Source organism: Sporothrix brasiliensis (genome assembly GCF_000820605.1).
Source record: "Sporothrix brasiliensis 5110 chromosome Unknown Cont20, whole genome shotgun sequence".
Classification (NCBI taxonomy): domain Eukaryota; kingdom Fungi; phylum Ascomycota; class Sordariomycetes; order Ophiostomatales; family Ophiostomataceae; genus Sporothrix; species Sporothrix brasiliensis.
The window spans coordinates 6,062,869-6,083,140 of record NW_024467139.1 but is presented as its reverse complement, the minus strand read 5'-3'; the positions used below and the strand labels follow the sequence as shown (position 1 = coordinate 6,083,140).

Genomic DNA, 20,272 nt, shown 5'->3' with positions numbered 1-20,272 from the left:
CAATTTGGGCAAGAGCCGTGAAGCTAGGCGTTGATCGAACAGGCAGGTCCCCCTGGGCCGGCTTTCAACGAGTGACGCTATTTGCAAATAGGAGGCATCTTTAATTGCGATGTAGAACGCACGTCGACGCGAGAGAATGGGAGAATGGACAAAGTCGACACACCGACAGGCCTCCCCACTAAGGCTCCCGAGCCATACGTCGCATTGCTTCGTGCAGGGAACGTCGGCAGTGTCGATTCGACAGGGACTTTTGTTTGTGAAACAGCGGGACGACGGCAGTCATATTTCTCGTTTTTGTCTCTTCTCCTCTTCCCTGTCGTTTTTGGGTTGTCAGGTCTCCCGCCGTCTCCGAACGACCGACGTATCAGGTTTTGGCCTTGCATTGAGCAGCAGGCATTAACACAAGAGCTTGCCATTCCTCGTTTCGAAACGGCCTGTGTCGTATCATCAGCAATGCTGTCATCAGAAAGCAGTCTCGTTTAATTGAGCCACACACTCACTTGTCGACCAAAGGCGCTTTTGACGTAATGAGAGCCAAGTCACTCGATGCAATATTGGTGAGGGGGGAGTGACAAGACTACAACGCCACCGGCCTGTCCAATACACCATGATCGGCGGGCCTCTGCTTTATTGGACTACGAAACAAGTCAGGCCGACAAGGCAGTTGTGGTGACGGCACCTTGCATGCTTCGTCTGGGGTGCATGCAGATATGTCAGGGTCTTCAACCAGTGGCTTCTTTAGTTCAAAACAAAAGGATTCCACTCATGATAAAATTATGTCTTTGAGTAATATGTTGTATATTCAAGTTCATACGAACAAAAAAATAGAAGAACACCGTTGGTATCACTAGAGAGTCGAAAAAGCCAAGAAAGAGATACAACTAAAAACCAAGGAAAAGTACTAAAAGCAGGAATATGCACACAGGGTCCCCCTTATCGAATCGTAAAGCCTGCCTGCGCCCAGTGTGGCACCGGCCTATTGTCTTTTAGCAGCTTGGCCCGGACCACGCTCTTGATGCTCTCGGCGCGGTTCGCCACGTCAAACATGTCGCGGTTCAGGTCGGCCGCCAGCCGCGCAAGGTCCAGCTGGTCCGTGCCCTTGAGTGCGCGGAGACGCGCCAGGATCTGTCTGAGCTCGGCGTCGGCGTAGGGGCGAGAGCCGAGACTGGCTGTTGCGGCACCTTCGCGTGCCGGCGTTAGTGTTGGTGTTGGCGTTGGGGCAGGGGTCGGTATATCGGCCGCGGGCGTAGCCGGGACATTAGCCGGGACCTCGACCGGGACCTCAACGGGAACCTCAACCGGAGCCTCAACCGGAGCCTCAACCGGAGCCTCAACCGGAGCCTCAACCGGAGCCTCAACCGGAGCCTCAACCGGAGCCTCGACCGGAGCCTCGACCGGAGCCTCGACCGGAACCTCGGCTTCGGCAGGGCCGGCCACCTGTAGAGTGTTTACCACTAGGCCGTCTTCATCCTCCGCTTCCCCGTTCCGCCCGACCACAATCATGTCCTGCGTGACCTGCTCAACACTCGCGACCGGCGGCGGGCTTGATGGCTGGGCGACGACAGCAGTCGTGATGGCCGTTGTCATAACTGGGCTGTCGTCGTTCTCGCCATTGCCGTCGCCATTGCTGTCGCCATTGTCGTCCTCGTCAACACCGTCGTCATCACCGTCGCGCACGACTTGGACATCCCGCATGCCCTGGTCGAGGTACGCGGCCGACGGCTGTGTCAAGACAATCTCCAACGACTCGGCAGCACGACCATCTGCGAGCTCAAATGCAAATGATTCGTCGTCCATGGCACTGATGTCCTGGGGTTGTGTCCGCGCAGCAGGTGCGCTTGCAGCAACCGCCACGGGCATCCATTCCCCGTTGCTGTCGTTTTGGTTTTGGTTTCCCACCCCACCAGCTTCTCGGTTTGCGTCCTCCCGTACCTCTACCTCTTGTCCCTCGTGGCCTTCCTGTGTCCCTTGACGCCCTCCAGCGTCGCGTGCAGTCTGTGCGCGCTCGAGGGCCAGCCATGCTTGGTTGAGCTCGTCCTCGATCCCGTTGAGAAGCGGCCTGAGCAGGCATCGGTTTCGTCGCACGGCAGCAATCGACTCGGGTCGCGGCAGCGCCGAGTTTTGTAGGCGTTGACCAGCCTCTTCGTCAGCGTCATCGAGATACTGGTACGTGAAGGGGACCCCCGTCATACGGCGGTCGGCGCGGTACCCGAGCTCCCAGGCGACCGCATTCTCGAGGCGTGTGATCCAGCCAACGACACGCCGTGCCAAGTACAGCGTTGCATGGATCATCTGCACCCAATTGCCTGGCACATACAGGCTGGCCTCGCCCAGCTCCCGGCCGGGCAAGCTGCCACCGAGCGCGTAGACTGTTTCGAGGACCTCCACCGCCTTGGGGATCACAAACGCCACAAGGTCTTCAGCAAGCAGCCAGCGGAAGCGGACCGTCTCCGGGGTCGCGTCGCTCGCATAGGTCGTCAGCGGCTGGAGCGCATTGTGGCAGATCCTATGGATGCTGGCGTCGATCATACTAAGAAGCTCGCCATGTTCGCCGTGGTGGTCGTGCAAGTACGTCCTCTGGGCCCACATGTCGAGCGTCTCCGTGGTCATGGAGGGCCGCGCCATGGGCCGCGGTACGTGCACATACGCGTCATTGAGGCCCGCGAGCTGTCGCAGGAGGTTCTTCGCCTGCGCCGTAAATGGCTCGGGGCCAAACCGGCCGGCATCGGTGTGCTGCCAGCTCAATCCCATTTTCCACATCACCTTGCCGGTCCACCCACTCGTGCCCATGAGGTCTATGAGTGCACTCAGTAGCTGGGACGTGATGAGCTCTGTCACAGGCATCGCTGTGGGGTCTTGCGAGGCAGATATTCGTGGCGCAGCTTGCGTGCCAATATCGTTGTTATTGTCGTGAGCGTTGTCGTCGTCGTTTTCGTAGTTGTTGGCGTCGGTGTTGCCATAACCTGGCAGCTCACCCTGGGAATGAGTTTGTGCTTCGCCGCTGTCGCCGGTCTCTTGTGGTGTTTCTTGTATTGTTTCGGCCGTCCTTTGCGTCACGGGTTGGCCGCCGCCCGCATCGAATTCGGCATTGGCGCCCGCTGTCGTCGCTTCTGGTTCCGCGCTGGGCTGAAGGCCTTGCAATCGTCTGGATGAACGTCCTGAGGTCGCTTGTGCCGTTCCGCTCGCCTGATCCATCCGTACTTCCGGTACATCGTCCTCTTCTCGCTCTGCAGGTTCTTGTTGTTGTTGCTGCTGGAGATGCTCTTCTGTATCTCCCTCCTTCTCCTGTCGCCCGGCCACAGGTTGTTGCTCCGTCTCTCGTCGTTGCCTTTTAGAAGGATCTTGCTGCTGCGCGGCCGCCCCCTCCACCGGCCCCTCCTCTTTGCCCAACTGTCGCTTTTTGGGCAACGAACGCCTCTCCGGTTGTGCCCTATCAATAGCCGCCGTCACCTGTTCCAGCACATTCGCCACGCTCATCACACCCCTACCCCGACGGCTGCGGTTCGTAGCCGCTGTCGGTCGGCCATTCGGTGCCACCGCCCTGCGTTGCCGTTTTCGAGGCGTTTGAGGGCTGTTGTGCACGTGGGCGACTTGTGCGCTCTCCATCTTGTTGTTGTTGTTGTTGTTGTTGTTGTTGTTGTTGTTGTTGTTGTTGTTGTTGTTGTTGTTGTTGTTGTTGTTGTTGTTGTTGTTGTTGTTGTTGTTGTTGTTGTTGTTGCTATCATCGTTCTCCTGGTCGTCGTCGTCGCTTTCGCCCCTGCGCTCCCTTTCACTCATCAAGTTCCACAGGTTGTCTGGCGATTGCAGTTCCCCATCCTCTTGCCGTGACTGCTGCTGCTGCTGCTGCTGCTGTTGCTGCTTTTCTCGCAGTTGTCGCTGGCTTTCTGCCTCCTCCTGCACAAGCTGACTCTGGGCCTGGATGTTTTCCCGGCCACGCTCTGCCTCGCCCTCTTCGTAGAGGTCAAGGGGCGGGAAGAGGGAGCCGCTGCTGTGCCCCTCGTTTGCCTCGTCGTCCGAGTCGACAGCATCTTTCGATGGCCGACGCGCGGGCTCCGTCGCAAACGGTGCCGTCGCACGCTTCCGCTCCATGATCAACGTCAGCATAGAGTGCGAATGCAGCCAGCGGTTTTGTGTTTCGTCGTGAAAGCCGCCAACGTTCGTGTCGCCATTCGGCTAAGCCTCGGAGACAAAGGGATCAACGCGTCGCAAAGCACCTAAAAAGACAGGTCTGTGTCACGGGCGCGGTGGATCGTCGATGTTGACCATGAAATGTCGACGTTTTCGAGGTTGCGCTGTCGTCCGAAGTGGTCGCGTCCAATTCACCAGGTTGTGGTATTGGCGAAGAAACGTCCCCACTTCCTCCCCCAACAGCACGGCAGGTGCCGTTGACAATGGTTTTCGGTCAACATGGCAGGCGCGTTTTAGCGCGTCCAGAGGCGGCTTCACTCTCTAATTGGGGCCGCTTTCACAACCTCTAAATGGTTTACGTATCTTATTTTCTTTTCTTGAAACTAGACTTGGACTCGTGACTATGAGGCCCCTAGCATATGTAAACGAATTGCCATCCATTGTATTTCCACCGTCTAACAGGGACCTTGCCGATAATGAACGAAAACAGAAAAAAGAATGCTGGTAACATGAAACGAAAATAAAAAGAATAGTAACCCGAGAATAAACGAAAATTAAAGGAAACAAATACCGCATCCCACAAACGCCGCCGAAAGCCCATCAGATCACTGTACCCGTTGTATTGCTCACCATTCCCGCAAACGTAAATAAAACTCCTGCCACCGTTCCGAGGTGGTTGTGGATGCGGTTGTGACATGAGATCACTGCGCCAGCCAGCTCGCCCAATGTAAACAGGCCAATGTTCCGCAAAATAGACGGCGGCAGGCCATACGATCCCATGATGAGAGAGACGGCAGGGCATACAATGAACGGCCACCAGCCGCCCAGCTCGCCGTACCCGCGAAACGAGTTTTGGATGGTCCAAGTGGCCGCCGCAGTAGCCTCCAATGTGTCCAACATGTCGTTTGTCATATTCTTCGCCTGGACCAGCAGGCGGCTGTGGGCGTCAAAGTCGGAAAAGAACGCTTGCGTCATGCCCTCGAGCTGCAACATGCCCTGCCAGTAAAAATCAATCTCAGCGAACGATGCATAAGACAATATGGAGGGACAGACTAGGCTTACCCTTCCAAGGGCTTCTTGGCGAGATGTGAGATCCGCGGCTTGGAGTTGGGAAAGTTCCTATCCTGTTAGAACAGTAAAAATACAGATGTAAACGAACTTTGCATTTGTACTCACAATTTCTCGTTGTAACGACAATGCGGACGCATAGACTCCCTGCATTGCAGCATTGATCGCATCCATCTCACCTTGTGTCACCTGATTGGCCCTTGCGATCGACCGCTCGTGCTCAAAGGCCAACTCCGAGTTGCTCTCAAGCACTGTCTTTACGAGAATGCGCAGCACCTGCTGTAGTGTCCGGGCTGACTGCGAACCGTCCTCCACCAGCGTGGCAGTCTCGCGCACCGAAGACATGAGATCATTGTGCAAGAGGGACTCGATGACTACCATTTTGTCCAAGAGGGCGTCTGCCACGGGTACGATGTGGCCAAGCCGATCTGCCGCACCCCGAGCTACCGCGTCGCAAACCTCTGTGCGCCTCTGCAGCTCGGCCTCGACGTCGTCGGTCAGCTTGGCCATGACACGCGTAAGCTTCTGGAAGACGAGGATATTTTGCGCTGGGACCGTTAGCTACCCTGTCTTCATTTCGTTTTTTTTTCTTTCCATTTCCTTTCGGCCGGGCACGTACTCTTCTCGTGGTCTGCTCGGGCGGCCTCACAAAACCGAACGGCCTTGTGACTGTAGCTGACCCACGTGTTCCATGCCGACGGCGACTCACCCAGTCCAGCCAGACACGCCCGAATTTGCGCTTCGGGTACATGCAGTTGCGCTGTATCGCTCAGCGGCGTTCGGCTCAGCGTGGGCTCGCGGAACGGCTCACACGCCGGCGGGATGCTGAAGCTGGCCCGCTCCAGGTCACAGATGGCGAGGCTGGCCGCGTACGAGTCCACAAAGTCGCGCGCCCGGCGTCCGCTGTCTGTCAAGACTGTGGCATCGTCTTTTCCCTCGAGAATCTGGCAGTTGTTGACGAGTAGCCGCGCGGCAACGCGGTGGCATAGCGGCTCTGCTTCGAGTTCCTGAAGCTCGGTCAAGGCTGCCTGGTAGAGTGCAGAGCGCGTTGCGCCCGCTTGCAAGAGGTCGGACGGGCTTATTCTTGCTAAAGATGGATGTGCATCGCGATCTACTTTAGATTAGTATGAGCCGTGTTGGAGGAAATTGAGCGCTATTGTTCTTACCCGGCTTTCCTGGCTCAGTGGAAATCCATGGGATAGCTGTGACGGATGGAAGGAGGTTGCATGAGACCAGCAAAGTCGCCAACAGCTTGACGAAGTACATGGTAGGCGCATTGGTCGGCGTGGTTCAAAAGGTTCCAAGGATGTGAGTGTGCGTAAGGCAGTCGCTTGGTTTGGTGGGCAGAGTATATGTTCATCTGAAAGCCCGAGATAGATGGGGAGGAGAAAAAAAGAGGAGAGTAAGAAGTAAAGTGAAACCCAGCAATTACAACAAATGCAGAGAAAGAAGAGACGAAAAGGCGCCGATTTTGCAGTGTATATCGCAGCGTCTAAATGATGCTCCAGCGTCGAATGCCACTCTGGATGGCAGGGCATGAACAGCTGCCTGCGGTCGAGGACTAATATAACGCGGGTTCAACCAGAGCGCAGGCTTTACAACATCGTCGCCAGAGTATGAGAAGAGCAAAAGTTTATATATATTGAACCCCTGAATGTCATGTCTTCTTAACACGAACTTGACTTGACTCCAGGGAAGGAGCAACTCTGAGTTCCGAATGAGGAAGGTTTGAGGGGACAAGCGCGACGAATTACACGGCAGGAGTGCACCGGTGTCTTGGGGCTGGCTTGGGTGGGTCGCGCGATCACGTGGAGCCTACCGCGAATTCGGGGCCCAGAAAAAATCGGCTACAGCACTGTTCCAATTGGCCGCCAATTTTTTTGAGAGCGTCTCTTGACGTCTGTCGAACGACATCGTGAGACCGACCAGGACGACGAATAAGCGACGACGGCGCGCCATTGGCCCTCCCCAACTACGACAGAACACACGTTCTCCTTCCCTGACACAAACCGCAATGTTTGCGCCGAGTCGGGGGCAGGCGCTCGCGAAAGCGGCCGAGACCGCGGTGGCGGCCGCAGGCTTCGCAGCGACAAGAACAACGGCTGCCCGGCGCGTGGCCCTGCCGGCTGCCGCGGCCGCCTCCCAGCAGTGCACCCGTGCCTTTTCGGCGACGGCAGCGCACAACTCCAAGCTCGGCCGGATGCCCATTTCGATCCCGCCGGGCGTGGAGCTGACGATTGGCGAGCCGATTGTGAAGAAGGACCCGACCACATACCTCAAGATCCCGCGGAGGACGATAGCGGTGCGAGGGCCCTTGGGCCAGCTGGAGCTCACGATGCCGCCATTCATCCAAATCGACCACGACGTGGAGGCACGGCGCATCTCACTCAACATTGAGGACCGCCAGGTCACGGAGCAGAAGCAGATGTGGGGTGAGTCAAGAGGGAAAGGAAGGGATCCCTGCGCGTGGTCCATTCGACACACACAGACACTGACCTGACCCTGTAGGAACCATGTGGGCACATATGAACCGGTACATTATCGGTGTGTCGGAAGGCCACACGGCCGTGCTGCGGCTGGTTGGTATTGGTTACCGTGCGACGGTGGAGGAGCGACCCGAGAAGGAGGCGTACCCGGGGCAGAAGTTTGTGGTGCTCAAGCTGGGCTTCAACCACCCGGTCGAGATGGGCGTACCCAAGGGCATTGCGGCCAGCACGCCGCAGCCGACGCGCGTGCTGCTCGAGGGCATCAACCGTGAGGAGCTCATGACATTTGCAGCGAGTATCCGGCGGTGGCGGAAGCCAGAGCCCTACAAGGGCAAGGGCATCTTTATCAACGAAGAGACGATCAAGCTGAAGCAGAAGAAGATCAAATAGACGATGCGCGCGAGGGGGATATTTGGGAACAACCAGGGTACAATTGTTGCGCATTGTATGTACTATATTCATCTATTTTTTCGGCTGTAAATTTACTACACATGGGCCGTCCTTGTTTTTTTCCAACCGTAGTTTTATATTATCATGCACGAGTCTAGTGTACACAGTTCATTTATGTTTTGGGGATAGCAGACCACACGAGAACAGCTTTCGTTTGGAGAACGAGACAGAGGCGCTCGGACAGCCTCCGCGGAATTGCATCAATGCCAGCTGTTTCAACAGCTGCAGCTCGAGTTCTCCAAACTACGGCGAAATCTTGAGGACCGTCTGTACGACACTGAGCACCCTGTCGTGGATCGCCGCCGGCGCTGCCACGACACCCTTATTCTCGGCCAGCGTGCGGCCGTGGCCAAAGTTGAGCCGGCGGCCCAGCGTGTCCGTGACCTGGCCACCAGCCTCGCGCACAATCAGGTCGCCCGCCGCGTGGTCCCAGATCTTTTCCTGGTAGGTCGCGGACACGGGCAGGCGCAGGTAAATGTCGCCGGCGCCGCGCGCAATCGAGCCGTACTTGGCCTGCGAGTCCATGCGCACGCTCGGCTTTGTGATGCCCAGGATGCGCGTGATCTGCGCCGACTCGTCCTGGTTGGAGTGGCCGGCCTCGACGCTCTCGCAAAACGACGCTTGCAGCAGGTCCTGCTTGGTGGACAGCGCGTTCATGTGGATGGCACGGCCCGCCAGCACGTTGCCCGTCGTCAGGGGGCGGCTGTAGGCGCCGTCGCCCTTGACGGCCGAGAAGAGCACGCCGACGTTGCTGCCCTCGTCGGATTGGTTGGCGCCGACGTCGACGGTCAGCTTGGTGGCGTCGTCGGTCGGCAGGTTGGGGCAGCCCAGCACGCCGACCTTGACGTCGCCGTCGACAATCAGGCCGACGCAGACGGCGTACTGGCCACCGCGCAAGAAGCCCTTGGTGCCGTCAATGGGGTCGATGGTCCAGATGCGGCCCACGGAGCCGCCCTTGCTCTTGCCCTGGTCGAGCACGTCGAGCATGGTGTCCACGGAGGGAATGGGGCCGCCCAGCACGTCCTCAGCGGCAGGATCGTCGAGCCGGCTGTTCTGCACAAAGCTCCAGATGGTGTCCCGCAGGTTGGCGTCGGCGCGCAGCTGGTCGGCCTCCTCCTCGGCCACGATCTCGTCGGTGGGGAACTGGTAGCGCAGGGCGGAGATGATGAGGGCCTGGGCGCCAAAGTCGCCAATGGTGACGGGCGACTTGTCGTCCTTGGAAACGGTGCCCTTGGCCTTTTCGTGGAACACGCGCTTGGTGAGGATGGCAGCCCGCTGGACGGCTAACTGGGCCACCTGCAGCTCTCTGACGTACTCCTGGCTCGCCATGGTTGCGGTGCAAGCGGTGAAGAGACGGGACCTGGGAAAAGGCAGATAGTGACGGGCCTGGAGAGCCCACGTTTGACGGACGAGGAGGAGCGCAAAGGCCAGGGCGACAAGTGCGAGGCCGAGGAGTATGCGGAAGGAGAAGAGGTGTCTGTCGCGGGGATAACGATGCTGTCGTCTCGACGTGGTCGCGGGGTCGCTGGTCCGACGAGGCGAGTCTGTATGGATGTTGTCGTCGGTGGGAGAGGGAGAATGCTTGTTGTGTGTCGTGGCGTCGTGCATGAGGGAAAATACCGTCGTCGTTGTCAGTGGGTAGCTCCTGCAGGTTTTCACATCTTCACACAGAGCTGCCTAACAGGCAATGATGTAAATGGCAAGAGCTAGCGACTACCCCGCTGGTCTCGATGCGCTGACGGAGCCAGGCTCCACCCATAGTGCAAAGTTCTCACTGTTGTTGCTGTGAGTTGATATACACGTACATGTGCATGATAGTTGTCAGGTTTTCAATGGGTTTGTGTCCTCGCACTCTGCTTGAATGTGCCTGTCCATAAACATTGCTTTTTGTTTTGCGACTTTTCAAGTGTGTATTTATGTTTGATGTGAATATGTTCCAGCGTCAACCACATGTACCTCTTCCACGTTGTGCCATACAAAGGGTACCTCATCACGCGTTGAGCTGCAGCTGTGCGGAATAGGGAAGGTGCGACCCAGCAACGAGGCAGTTGTTAGCACGCGGCAGGCACAGCAACGCCTTTTTTGGATCCAACAGACCCCTGACCCAAATCGTCTCTCTTTTTGTTGGTGTTCTCAGAGCTATCTTTCCACCACAAACACAACGACATTTCTTTGTTTCGAGCGCTGTTTCTTTCCGCTCTCGCTGCAGCGGCATTGTTGACGACCGGAAGGGACACTTTCCTTCTCCCCCTCACCACGGCGTCCTCGCTTGTTTCTGACTCCCTTTGTCTCGTCGACGTCCCAATTTCTCTTTTGACAGCCTCGCCTCCACGAGTATTCGAGGCTACGACATAGATACGGCAGAGATACGGCAGAGATAGCACGTCCTTGACAGGCTGATAGTCGACAAGAACGCATTGCGAGACGCGACGCGGCATTAAACCCTTTCCTGGGTGCTCCCCGGCTCGACAAACAACAGACACAGGGCAGAAAACAGAGGCAACACAGAAAACATGAATGCGACGAAGCGGAAATTCAACGCCCTGCTTCAGGGGATCGGCACGCGATCCACCGGTTCCGTTTCATCAACTGAAAAGAGCGATCCTACGCGCCCATCGTCATTAGACCTCGGCCGGGGTGCTGGTGAGAGCACATCTCGACTTTCGACTTCGATGCCTCCACGAGAAGGTCTTTCAGGAGCTACACCGACAACAGTGACACCAGGGACCACCCAACCGAGCGACATGTTACTCTCTTCTCCTTCACGAACGGCGACAGCGACGGCGACGACGACTACGACTCCCTCGGCGGCGAGCCTCGAGTTCCTTGCCAAGCGGCGACGCATAGCGAATGGCGGTGCCACGTTGCGCGATACAACGGGCAATGCCGCTGTAACACCATCAAGCAGCATCTTGCGCAAATGGGGTACGAGCACAGCCCGCGGGAGCATCGCTAGGCCAGAACAGACGCAGACAAACACACATACACAGACGGCACCGCCCCAGCCACGCTACTGCCCGGGCGACCGAGAGCAGCTCCTGCGGCGCTTGGCCACGTTCCAGGAGCTGACGGACTGGACGCCCAAGCCGGACCGCATCAATGAGATCGAGTGGGCGAAGCGCGGCTGGGTGTGCCAGGGCAAGGAGCGGCTGCGGTGCACGCTGTGCAGCAAGGAGCTGGTGGTGCAGCTGGGCCGCGCCAAGGGCAGTGAGGCCGACAACAGCGACAGAAGCACACCCGCGTCGATGGAAGCAGCTGAAGCGGCTGAAGCAGCCGAGGCGGCCGTGGTCGACAAGTACGTTGACTTGGTGGTAACGGCGCACGAGGAGGACTGTCTGTGGCGCAAAAAGGGTTGCGACGACAGCTTGCTGCGGCTGCCGCTGGCCAGCCCACACCAGGCACTCGCCGACCTCCGTCAGCGCTACGACGAGCTGTCCGCCCGCAAGGACTTTCTGCCGTACGAGTTCAACCTGCGGCTGCCCGAGGGCCTCGACATTGACGCCGTCCTGGCCACGCTCCCGCCGACCTTTTTCGACACCCCTTCCACGACGACGGCCGCGGCCGCGGCCACGCCCTCCCCCAACCGCACCGCACTCGCTCTGGCCGTCATGGGCTGGCAGGGCCTGACCAACAGCCGCATCGGCGCGGTGCCCAACTCGGCGTCATGCCATGCGTGCCTGCGTCGACTGGGCCTGTGGATGTTCAAGAGCAAGCAGGTCGACCTTGAGACGAACACGGTGCTCGAGCCGGCGCCCATGGACCATCTGGACGCCGTCCGTGAACACCGCTTCTTTTGCCCGTGGAAGAACGGCGCCGTGCAGCGCAACCCGGGCGGCGCGCGGCCCATCCGGAACGGCAAGAGCGGCGCGGGACCGACGGCTCAACCGCCGGGCTGGGATGTTTTGGTGCAGATGCTCAAGAACGATGCCTATCTGCGCAACCGCATGGCGGCCAGGCCGACGTCAAGCCGGCTTCCGCCCACGCCGTCCAAGGACGCGGCAGGTGCACCGGGTGTGGCGCCTGTGACGCCTGGCCGCCGGCCGGCCACTGCTGGCGGCATTGCCAAGGTCGGCAATGCCAGCAATGGCACACCTGGCCCGCTGCTCGGGACGACACCGGCCACGCCGGGTACGGGCAGCGGCATATTTGGCGACCACGAGGCACGCGAAGAGGACGAGGCAGCACGCGACGCCAAAGACAAGGAGCGGTGGGCGCGGCTGCGACGGGTCAAGAGCTTGTTCGACGCCAAGGGCACAATGGCCAAGAAGTTGAAGCGTGCGGGCGTTGGAGGCACGGGCAGCACGAACCGGCCGAACACGGGGCACTCTCAGTCGTCGCTGCGGCCGGAAAGTCAGGGTTAAAGGGATTGGGATATCTTGGACAAGGCGTGTGCATGAATGTTATCAATCATATCTAGCGAACATGCGGAGCATAATCAATTCATATTATTTGTTTCTGTCTAAATCTCCTTCCACTCGTAACGCCAAACGGGTAGCCGTGTCTATGTCTAAATGAATATTTTATGAGATCTCTCGCCGCCAACGTCTTTATGACTCCTTCTCAGCGGCTGCCGCCTTCTCTTCGGCCGCTTTGGCTGCTGCTGCCGCTTTCGCTGCCGCCGCCTCGGCCTCTGCCTCCTTGGCTGCGGCCACTTCCCTGCCACACCGCAGCCACACATCGTAGCTCGTCAGCAGCGTTGTGAAGAGCATGACACCGCCCACCGTCACCGGCCGCAGCGGCGTCCACCCGACAACTGCCCCGGGGAGCAGCACGTCCGCTCCGTCGGCCACGACCTTGCGCAGCAGCACCACCAGGCGGGCCTGCAGCGCCCGCTGCCACTTGCGCCGCTGCGTCATGCGGCCCTGTATGATGCGGCGCAGGCGCAGGCGTTCTTTGTTGAGCATCTCGATCTTGTCTTTTCCTTGCGTCTCGTCGCTGTTGCCGTTGTCGCCGCTGCCGTTGTCGTCGCCACGCAACGGGCTGCCCATGTGCGCGTGCTTCTCGTCGTCGGTCGGCGGCGGCATCGGCACGTCGCGCGCCACATGGGCCATGCGCACGAGCGTGGCGGCGACGCTGCAGCTCAGCGACAGGAACCAGTAGCGCTGGCCCTCGACATGTAAAACGGCGGCGCGCTCGGGCCCCCAGACGGCCAGGCCGGGCACGTCGAGCGCGTCGACAATGGTGGCCGTCTCGAGGAGCAAGTAGATGCCGGCAAACGTGCGCGCAAACACGTCCAGCCAGGGATCGGCTCGGAACCGCTTTTTGGGGTGTGGCCGACCGGCAACCGCGCGTGTCGCGTCGTTCCCGAGGCCGCCGCCGCCACCCATCAGCTGCATAGACAGCTGGTGCGCCCCGTGGAAGCTCTCGATGAAGCGAAACATGCGCGAGAAACGGCGGCCGAGGTTGACGCGGTCCCGGGCACCTGCCAGCATCGCAGCGGCCGTCCCGTGCACGGCAGCCATGCCGGCTGTCGCACGGAACTTTTCCGTATGCAAAAGCGCGGCTGCATAGCCGACCAGGATGGGCACGCTGACAACGATTTGGAGCAGCGAGTGGACAAGGCGCAGGATGCGCTCTAGGCCGACTGGAGTGGGGTGGTTAGTCTTTACAGGGACAAGTTAGGCCATGGTGTACGGAAGGGGCCTACCGGAGTCCGTTGTGAAGGCGATGAGCTGTTCTATAAACATGGTCGAGAGAACGAGGCGTGTGATGTCTTTCAGTTGAGAAGGAGGTGAAGCAGTCGATGTTTGTGTTCGTACGAAACGAGGACGTCCAGGAACGCCGTAATCATGACCAAAGAGGAACACAAACACTTGCAACGCACAGAGCACCGTGACGTGAGGACGCCGCCGATATCGTGTAATGAGACGGCTGACCGCTCCTGTGTTTGTGGTTGCAATGTTGATCCTGGAGCCGTCTGCGCTAATTTGGGGGGCGCTATGGTGGCTCGCTGTCTCCTTCCCGATCGGCCCCTGAATGAATATATGGGTCACTGACAGCTCGACATCTCACACCCGTTTCTTGATGACGTGAAGAATTTAATGTAAATAAATAAAGACGTCACCTAGCAGCTCCTAACACGGATTTAAATACAGGTGGTTTGTGTTATCTCTTTCTAAGAAAAAGGCTGGAGACGAAGCAGGCGAAAACAAACGTCAAATATCAGAACTGAGCGATAAAAGGAAACACAGAAAATGCAACAAAAACTTTGCAAAATATTGAGTCCGTTCCGCTCCCTGTCTCTTTTCTTTTTATGATTTCTTTTTCTAGATTGGTTTTGGCCGGTGTCGACTGCTCCTTGTTTCGTTATACCCTCCACGCACAACGCACATTTACTGACCCGGAGCAATGAGGTGGCCCTGCTTCCGTGCGTCGTGCGTCCAGCCGCCGGCCAGCGCCTCGCCGCCGGTCTCGGCCGCAAACTGCTGCATCCGCGCCTCGAGCTCTGGCCGGAAGTGGCGGATGAGGCCCTGGATGGGCCACGCAAAAGCCTCGCCGAGGGCTATAAAACGGTCAGTATAATGTACCATGAACGGTCTGTGTGAGTTTTAGGGGGGGGGGGGGGGGGGAATGTGTAAACAGGGGAGAAGACCGGGGAGACGTACCACAAATGGTGTGGCCTTCGACCTGCTTCGTCAGCTCCTGCAGCATGTCAATCTCGCGCTCGCGGCCCATGCCCTTCTCAAACCGCGACATGATCTGCTCCGTCCACTTGCTGCCCTCGCGGCACGGCGTGCACTGGCCGCACGACTCGTGGCGGTAAAAGTGGCTGAGGCGGCTGATGGCGCGGACCACGTCGGTGCTCTTGTCCATGACAATGACGGCCGCGGTGCCCAGGCCCGACTGGCTGTCCTTGAGCGCGTCAAAGTCCATGATCTGGTCGTCGCACATGGCCTTGGGCAGGATGGGCGTCGACGAGCCGCCGGGGATCACGGCCAGCAGGTTGTCCCAGCCGCCGCGCACGCCGCCGCAGTGCCGGTCAATCAGCTCGCGCATCGAGATGGACATCTCCTCCTCGACCGTGCACGGGTTGTTGACGTGGCCGCTGATGCAGAACAGCTTGGTGCCCTGGTTGCGCTCGCGGCCGAAGCCGGCGAACCAGCTGCCGCCGCGGCGGCAGATGGTCGGCGCGACGGCGACCGTCTCGACGTTGGTGACAGTCGACGGGCAGCCGAACAGGCCGACGGCCGCGGGGAAGGGCGGCTTGAGGCGCGGCTTGCCGGGCTTGCCCTCGAGCGACTCGATCAGCGACGTTTCTTCGCCGCAGACGTAGGCGCCGGCGCCGCGGTGGATGTAGACGTCAAAGTCGTAGCCGGAGCCGCAGGCGTTCTTGCCAATGAGGCCGTCGGCGTACGCCTCGTTGATGGCCTTTTGCAGGACCTCGGCCTCGTAGATGAACTCGCCGCGAATGTAAATGTACGCGGCCGTGGCGTTCATGGCGCGGCCCGAGATCAGGCAGCCCTCGACCAGCTTGTGCGGGTCCTTGCGCATAATCTCGCGGTCCTTGCACGTGCCCGGCTCGCCCTCGTCGGCGTTGACCACGAGGTACCGCGGCTTGTTGTCCTTGTCCCAGTCCTTGAAGTTCATAAACGACTTTTCGTGTCAGTTGTGAGTGGTTCCAGGTTCTCCAGTGTGCAAAACATGCATGTTGTCAAAACCCAAACGGACGTACCCATTTCAGACCCGACGGGAAACCGGCGCCACCGCGGCCGCGCAGACCCGACGTCTTGACCTCGTTGATGATCCAGTCATGGCCCTTGAGGATAATCTCCTTGGTCTTGTGCCAGTCGCCCATCTTCTTTGCGTGCTTCAGGTCCGGCGGGTACCGGCCGTACAGGTTCTGGAAGATGCGGTCCTGGTCCTTGAGACCGCCGTACACCCGCTTCTTGGGCGCCTCAGGCGCCGCATCCTGTACCGTGGCAAACGAGCGGCGCGACGACGACGAGAACGGCCGCCGGGCCGGTAATGAAGACGGCGACGATGTCGACGAGGAAGAGGTAGTAGAGGCAGACGAGGAGACGGCGGGGGCGACGCGGGCGACAGCCGACGCGGCGGACGCCGCCTTGGGAGCGGCAGATGCGCTGCGGGAGAGCATGATGGGTGTTCGGACGGACGTGTCGTCGAGGGGGGAGGCGGCGGCGGTTTCAGTGGTGTCGGAGGTCACGAAAAGTGGCGGGAAAATCGCTCGGCTGCTCAATTGAGCAGAGTGTAGACAAGCAAGCCAATGGATGGGCCTGCACTCGGAAAGTCGGCGGAGGGGAACAGAATGTGTCCGGAAGAGCGACTGACGTACGGCGAGTGTGAAAAAGGGACGTTTCTGCGCTTGAAGCCGCCCCGTTGTCCGTATCGTGGAGGTTCGGAAGAGGCGAGCAAAAAAGCTGTGATGGGAATGGGGGAAACACCACTTGAGCCGGGAAACTTCTCTCATAAGGGTCACGTGAAGAACACTGTGGGGACCTACTAGGCCAATCAGCGCAGCTTGAAAGCTAATACGTGGATGTCACATATGTACAGCATAGGGAACAGTTGCAGACAAATATACCATGTATTAATTTTCACTAAATTTCAGTCGATTTAACGAATGTTGTCTTGAATGCAATTGATGTCGACGTCGTCGTTATACGGGCCCGGGTCGTCCGGCTGGGCCAACCTGGACGCTTTCTGAGGCGTTGAGGGCAGCCGCGCGCTGATTGGCTATTCCCCCTGAGTACCTGAGGACCCACCCCGACGGAGCTGACCCTGAAGAAGCCCACAGCTCAACGACGTTTGACAACAGCGCAACGATCACGACCGCGTGTGTCTGCTTACAGACTCCGGCCATCCTTGGTGCTTCTTCCTTTTCGGCTTTCGTTTATTTAATAATACACGCCTCTACTGCATGCGCCATGTCAAAACGACAGTCGATGATGCCCGCGGCGCCGCCCACGCCCGTCCACTTTGTGACGGACCGCACCGGCGGCGGCGGCGGCGGGCCCGTTGTCATGGCGGACGCCGTGTACGTTGTCGGCACGTTCCCCGTGACCATTAGCGGCGACTCGGTCATCCATCCACGGGCGCGGCTGGACGCCAAGGGCGGGCCCGTCAACATTGGCCGGCGCTGCATTGTGGAAGAGCGCGCTGTGGTGGGCGGCGGCGCGGCGTTTTCGGCGTCGAACAGCAACGTGGCCGTCCCGGGCAGCTTCCCGTCGCCGGAGGGCAGCGTGACGCTCGGGGACTACGTGTCCGTGGAGACGGGGTCGGCGCTCGAGGCGGGTGTCGTGGTGGGCCAGGGCAGCGTCGTGGGCGCCCGGAGCCAAATCGGCAGCGGAGCCGTGATTGGGAGGGTGCGTTCCCTTTTTCTTCCCTACAACTGTGATGATCCTTGTATTGTCGTCTTTGTCGTCTAACTGACCGCGTAGTACTGCACACTCGCCCCGCGGAGTCGAATTTTACCCGGAGAACGGGTGCCCGACTTCACAGTGGTGTACGGCCAGCAGCGGCGGCGGGACGGACGCGTGGGCGCGGCCGAGGCACGGCACAAGCAGCAGGCACGCAAGATCGAGGTGCTGCGCAAGCTGATTCCTAGCGTGCCAGAGAAATACATGGCGGCATAGGGGCATAGGCGGAGAGAGCGTGGTAGCCAAGTAAAGCCACGTTATTGGCAGCCGGGCAGCGTTCATGATTGATTTACAATTGATACCCATCATAGTTTGCAGTCCGTTCCATTATTTGAAATGTCCGAAAGCAAAGTTCAATTTTGTTATATTTCCCAATTTTCCATTTTTCGAAGCGTTAAAGCATTATGTCCGTGTAAATGCTGCAAGATGAACTCCGTGTCCTATGTTCAAGTCCCATTGTCCGTTCCCGTTACCGTTCCCGTTTTCAATTTCGTGCCAATTCGGGTATAGTAGTGTGTGCGCGTGTGTGTATGAGTGTGTGTCGTAAAGAAGGGGGGGAAATACGCTATAGGTATCTCGCTTTCATCCATTCGCTGGTGCCGAGACCCAGGTTCAAGCCATTGGTCGCCCACCAGCGGCGAACGGCGGCCGGGTCGCCCAGCGCGTCCTCGAGGGCCTCCTCAATGTCCATGGTGCGGTACTCGACCTGCTTGGCGCGCCGGCCGTTCATCCGCGGCAGCGTCCCGTGCGCGTAGCCCTTCCACCAGTCCAGCACGGCCAGGTGCGAGTACATGGTGGCCTCCACCAAGACCTGGTGGTTAAAGACCATCTTGTCGTCGCCCCGCAGCTCGCGCCACAGCTCCAGCACCTCGACCTGGCCCCAGCGCGAGGCCACCTTGCAGATGGCGTCCTGGTGCCCGCCGTTGACGCCGCTCTCCTCCCACCAGCGGATGACGTCGACGCGGCCGTACTGCGCGGCGCAGATGAGGGCGCGGCCCGGCTTGAGGACGACGCCCGGCGGGCTCGCGAGCGACGCCTCGCGCCACCACTCGAGCACGCGCACGTGGCCCTTGGCGCTGGCCTGCTCGAGCGCCGCCTCGGTGTACTTGAGGGGCAGGCCCGAGCGGCGCCACCACTCGAGGACGTGCACGTAGCCGTTCTTGGAGGCGCCGTCGAGGGCCTCGGCGTCGTACTGCTTCTCGAGAAACGAGGGGCTGCGCACCCACCAGTCGAGAATCTCCGTCTTGCCAAAGTACGCCGAGGCCTTGGTGGGCACGGTCTTGCCGTCAAAGTTGCGGAAGACGAGCGGGCAGTGGGCCTCGACGTAGGTCAAGACGTCGGTCAGCGAAAACTTGAAGATGAGCTTGATCGCCAGCGCGGACAGGTCGTGGATCGTCGCGGGCGCCTCCGACAGCTTCTGGCAGATCTTGTCCGTCTGGGCGGTCAGCAGCGTCCACTCGAGCTCGTGCATGAAGACCTGCAGCGGGTCGTCCGGGTGCGACGGCTGGCGGCGCCAGCCATAGTGTGTGGGCATAGGCAGCTTGGTAAACACGTCCAGGGCCGCGGCCAGCTCCCAGTCGCCCGTGTACTCGAGGATCATGGACCAAATCTCGGGCGGCAGGCGTTTCTTGGAGCCCGCGGACGAGAAGCCCGAGTCGGGCGCAAAGGCGCGGCCGCCGTTGAGCGCGGCAATGTCGACGTCGTGGCCGAGCGACAGCAGGTCGGCATGGTTCTTAATGATGCCAATCAGCTCGGCAAAGCCAGACCACTGGACGACGCGCTTGCTCTGCTGCTGCTGCTGCTCCTGCTGCTGCGAATGTGCGCGAATGGCACTCTCGGGCGTCGACGCGGCGCTGTTGCCGGCGGCGTCACCAGAAGGCGGGGGTGCGTTGTAGTGCCACAGAATGGGCGGCAGGACGCGCACCCAGTACCATTTGCGGTGCAGCTTGCTGATCTGTCGTTTTGTTACCGGGTTTTCCCACATGTGGGTGGACATGCCGGGGACGAGCAGGATGCGCTTGGAGGCGTCCCAGCTGCGCAGCACCTCGAGCAAGAGGGTATCGGCGATGCCGGCCATCATGCGGCCGAGGTTATCCGCGTCAATGGGCGCGAGCACGAGAAGATCGGCCCAGTCGACCAATTCAAAGGCGCGGCGCTGGGCGCAGTCGATTTCGCGGTTCGACTGGCAGTTGGGTATGCTGTGGCCGCCGGCGCCTGTAGATTTTGCAGTGGAGCCATCACGCTTGGGAGCGCCATTGAAGTAGTCCGTCTCGATGGATAGGGACGGGGGGTGCAGCGAGCGGTTGGCAAAGCAGGGGAACTCCTGGGCGAGGCGGTGGGTGAGCTCGTCGACAACGACCTTGACGGTGATCTTGGGCTCCTTGGAGAGGCGGACGGCAATGGTCTGGGCGTAGGCGACCTCCTTGGGGCCGTTGGCGGCGACAAGAAGCTTGAGGCGGCGCTCGCGCGGCATCTCGTAAAAGGAGGTGGCTGACGGGGTCTTGGGGAGGAAGTTGATGAATGGAGGTGGAGGGTCGTCGGTGGACGAGGACTCCATTTTGGCAAGAGGTTGAGGGGATCGGATGGGCAACAGACGAGAGCCCGACGGGAGCCAGACGGGAGGGCAAGGGCTGCTGGTTGGTGCAGCGGCAAAGCACACAACAAGGTGGTCACGAAAGGTGTTTTCTGTGATGTAAAAAACGGTGATTGGCCTGACGCACAACGTGCAGTTCGAGAGTCAAGTGACAGCTAAAACGTTGTAGG

General features: G+C 59.5%; 9 protein-coding genes across 9 annotated transcripts; 3 read left to right on the top strand and 6 right to left on the bottom strand.

Moving 5' to 3' along the window:
* Nucleotides 1–933: 933 nt before the first annotated feature.
* SPBR_06512 (uncharacterized protein) lies at nt 934–4,089 on the bottom strand (the record flags this gene model as incomplete). Its single annotated transcript, XM_040764768.1, has 1 exon — nt 934–4,089. The coding sequence occupies one exon, from the start codon at nt 4,087–4,089 to the stop codon at nt 934–936; it is 3,156 nt and encodes a 1,051-aa protein (XP_040617598.1).
* Nucleotides 4,090–4,728: 639 nt separating this feature from the next.
* On the bottom strand, nt 4,729–6,462 carry SPBR_07014 (uncharacterized protein; the record flags this gene model as incomplete). Its single annotated transcript, XM_040765269.1, has 4 exons — nt 4,729–5,124; nt 5,305–5,744; nt 5,816–6,307; nt 6,363–6,462. 4 exons carry the CDS (start codon nt 6,460–6,462, stop codon nt 4,729–4,731), a joined length of 1,428 nt encoding a protein of 475 aa, XP_040617597.1.
* A 748-nt stretch (nt 6,463–7,210) lies between these two features.
* SPBR_07712 (60S ribosomal protein L6) lies at nt 7,211–8,072 on the top strand (the record flags this gene model as incomplete). Its single annotated transcript, XM_040765966.1, has 2 exons — nt 7,211–7,628; nt 7,705–8,072. 2 exons carry the CDS (start codon nt 7,211–7,213, stop codon nt 8,070–8,072), a joined length of 786 nt encoding a protein of 261 aa, XP_040617596.1.
* A 303-nt stretch (nt 8,073–8,375) lies between these two features.
* Nucleotides 8,376–9,461, bottom strand: SPBR_07517 (3'(2'), 5'-bisphosphate nucleotidase; the record flags this gene model as incomplete). The annotated part of the gene is made up of 1 exon (XM_040765771.1): nt 8,376–9,461. One exon carries the CDS (start codon nt 9,459–9,461, stop codon nt 8,376–8,378), a length of 1,086 nt encoding a protein of 361 aa, XP_040617595.1.
* Nucleotides 9,462–10,645: 1,184 nt separating this feature from the next.
* On the top strand, nt 10,646–12,493 carry SPBR_06949 (c3hc zinc finger protein; the record flags this gene model as incomplete). The annotated part of the gene is made up of 2 exons (XM_040765205.1): nt 10,646–10,775; nt 10,911–12,493. 2 exons carry the CDS (start codon nt 10,646–10,648, stop codon nt 12,491–12,493), a joined length of 1,713 nt encoding a protein of 570 aa, XP_040617594.1.
* Nucleotides 12,494–12,679: 186 nt separating this feature from the next.
* SPBR_07465 (uncharacterized protein) lies at nt 12,680–13,819 on the bottom strand (the record flags this gene model as incomplete). Its single annotated transcript, XM_040765719.1, has 2 exons — nt 12,680–13,716; nt 13,780–13,819. The coding sequence occupies 2 exons, from the start codon at nt 13,817–13,819 to the stop codon at nt 12,680–12,682; spliced, it is 1,077 nt and encodes a 358-aa protein (XP_040617593.1).
* A 645-nt stretch (nt 13,820–14,464) lies between these two features.
* SPBR_06995 (NADH dehydrogenase (ubiquinone) flavoprotein 1) lies at nt 14,465–16,227 on the bottom strand (the record flags this gene model as incomplete). The annotated part of the gene is made up of 3 exons (XM_040765250.1): nt 14,465–14,634; nt 14,738–15,725; nt 15,805–16,227. The coding sequence occupies 3 exons, from the start codon at nt 16,225–16,227 to the stop codon at nt 14,465–14,467; spliced, it is 1,581 nt and encodes a 526-aa protein (XP_040617592.1).
* Nucleotides 16,228–17,017: 790 nt separating this feature from the next.
* Nucleotides 17,018–17,725, top strand: SPBR_07828 (dynactin 6; the record flags this gene model as incomplete). Its single annotated transcript, XM_040766082.1, has 2 exons — nt 17,018–17,455; nt 17,531–17,725. The coding sequence occupies 2 exons, from the start codon at nt 17,018–17,020 to the stop codon at nt 17,723–17,725; spliced, it is 633 nt and encodes a 210-aa protein (XP_040617591.1).
* A 349-nt stretch (nt 17,726–18,074) lies between these two features.
* Nucleotides 18,075–20,066, bottom strand: SPBR_06878 (uncharacterized protein; the record flags this gene model as incomplete). The annotated part of the gene is made up of 1 exon (XM_040765134.1): nt 18,075–20,066. One exon carries the CDS (start codon nt 20,064–20,066, stop codon nt 18,075–18,077), a length of 1,992 nt encoding a protein of 663 aa, XP_040617590.1.
* Nucleotides 20,067–20,272: the final 206 nt, after the last annotated feature.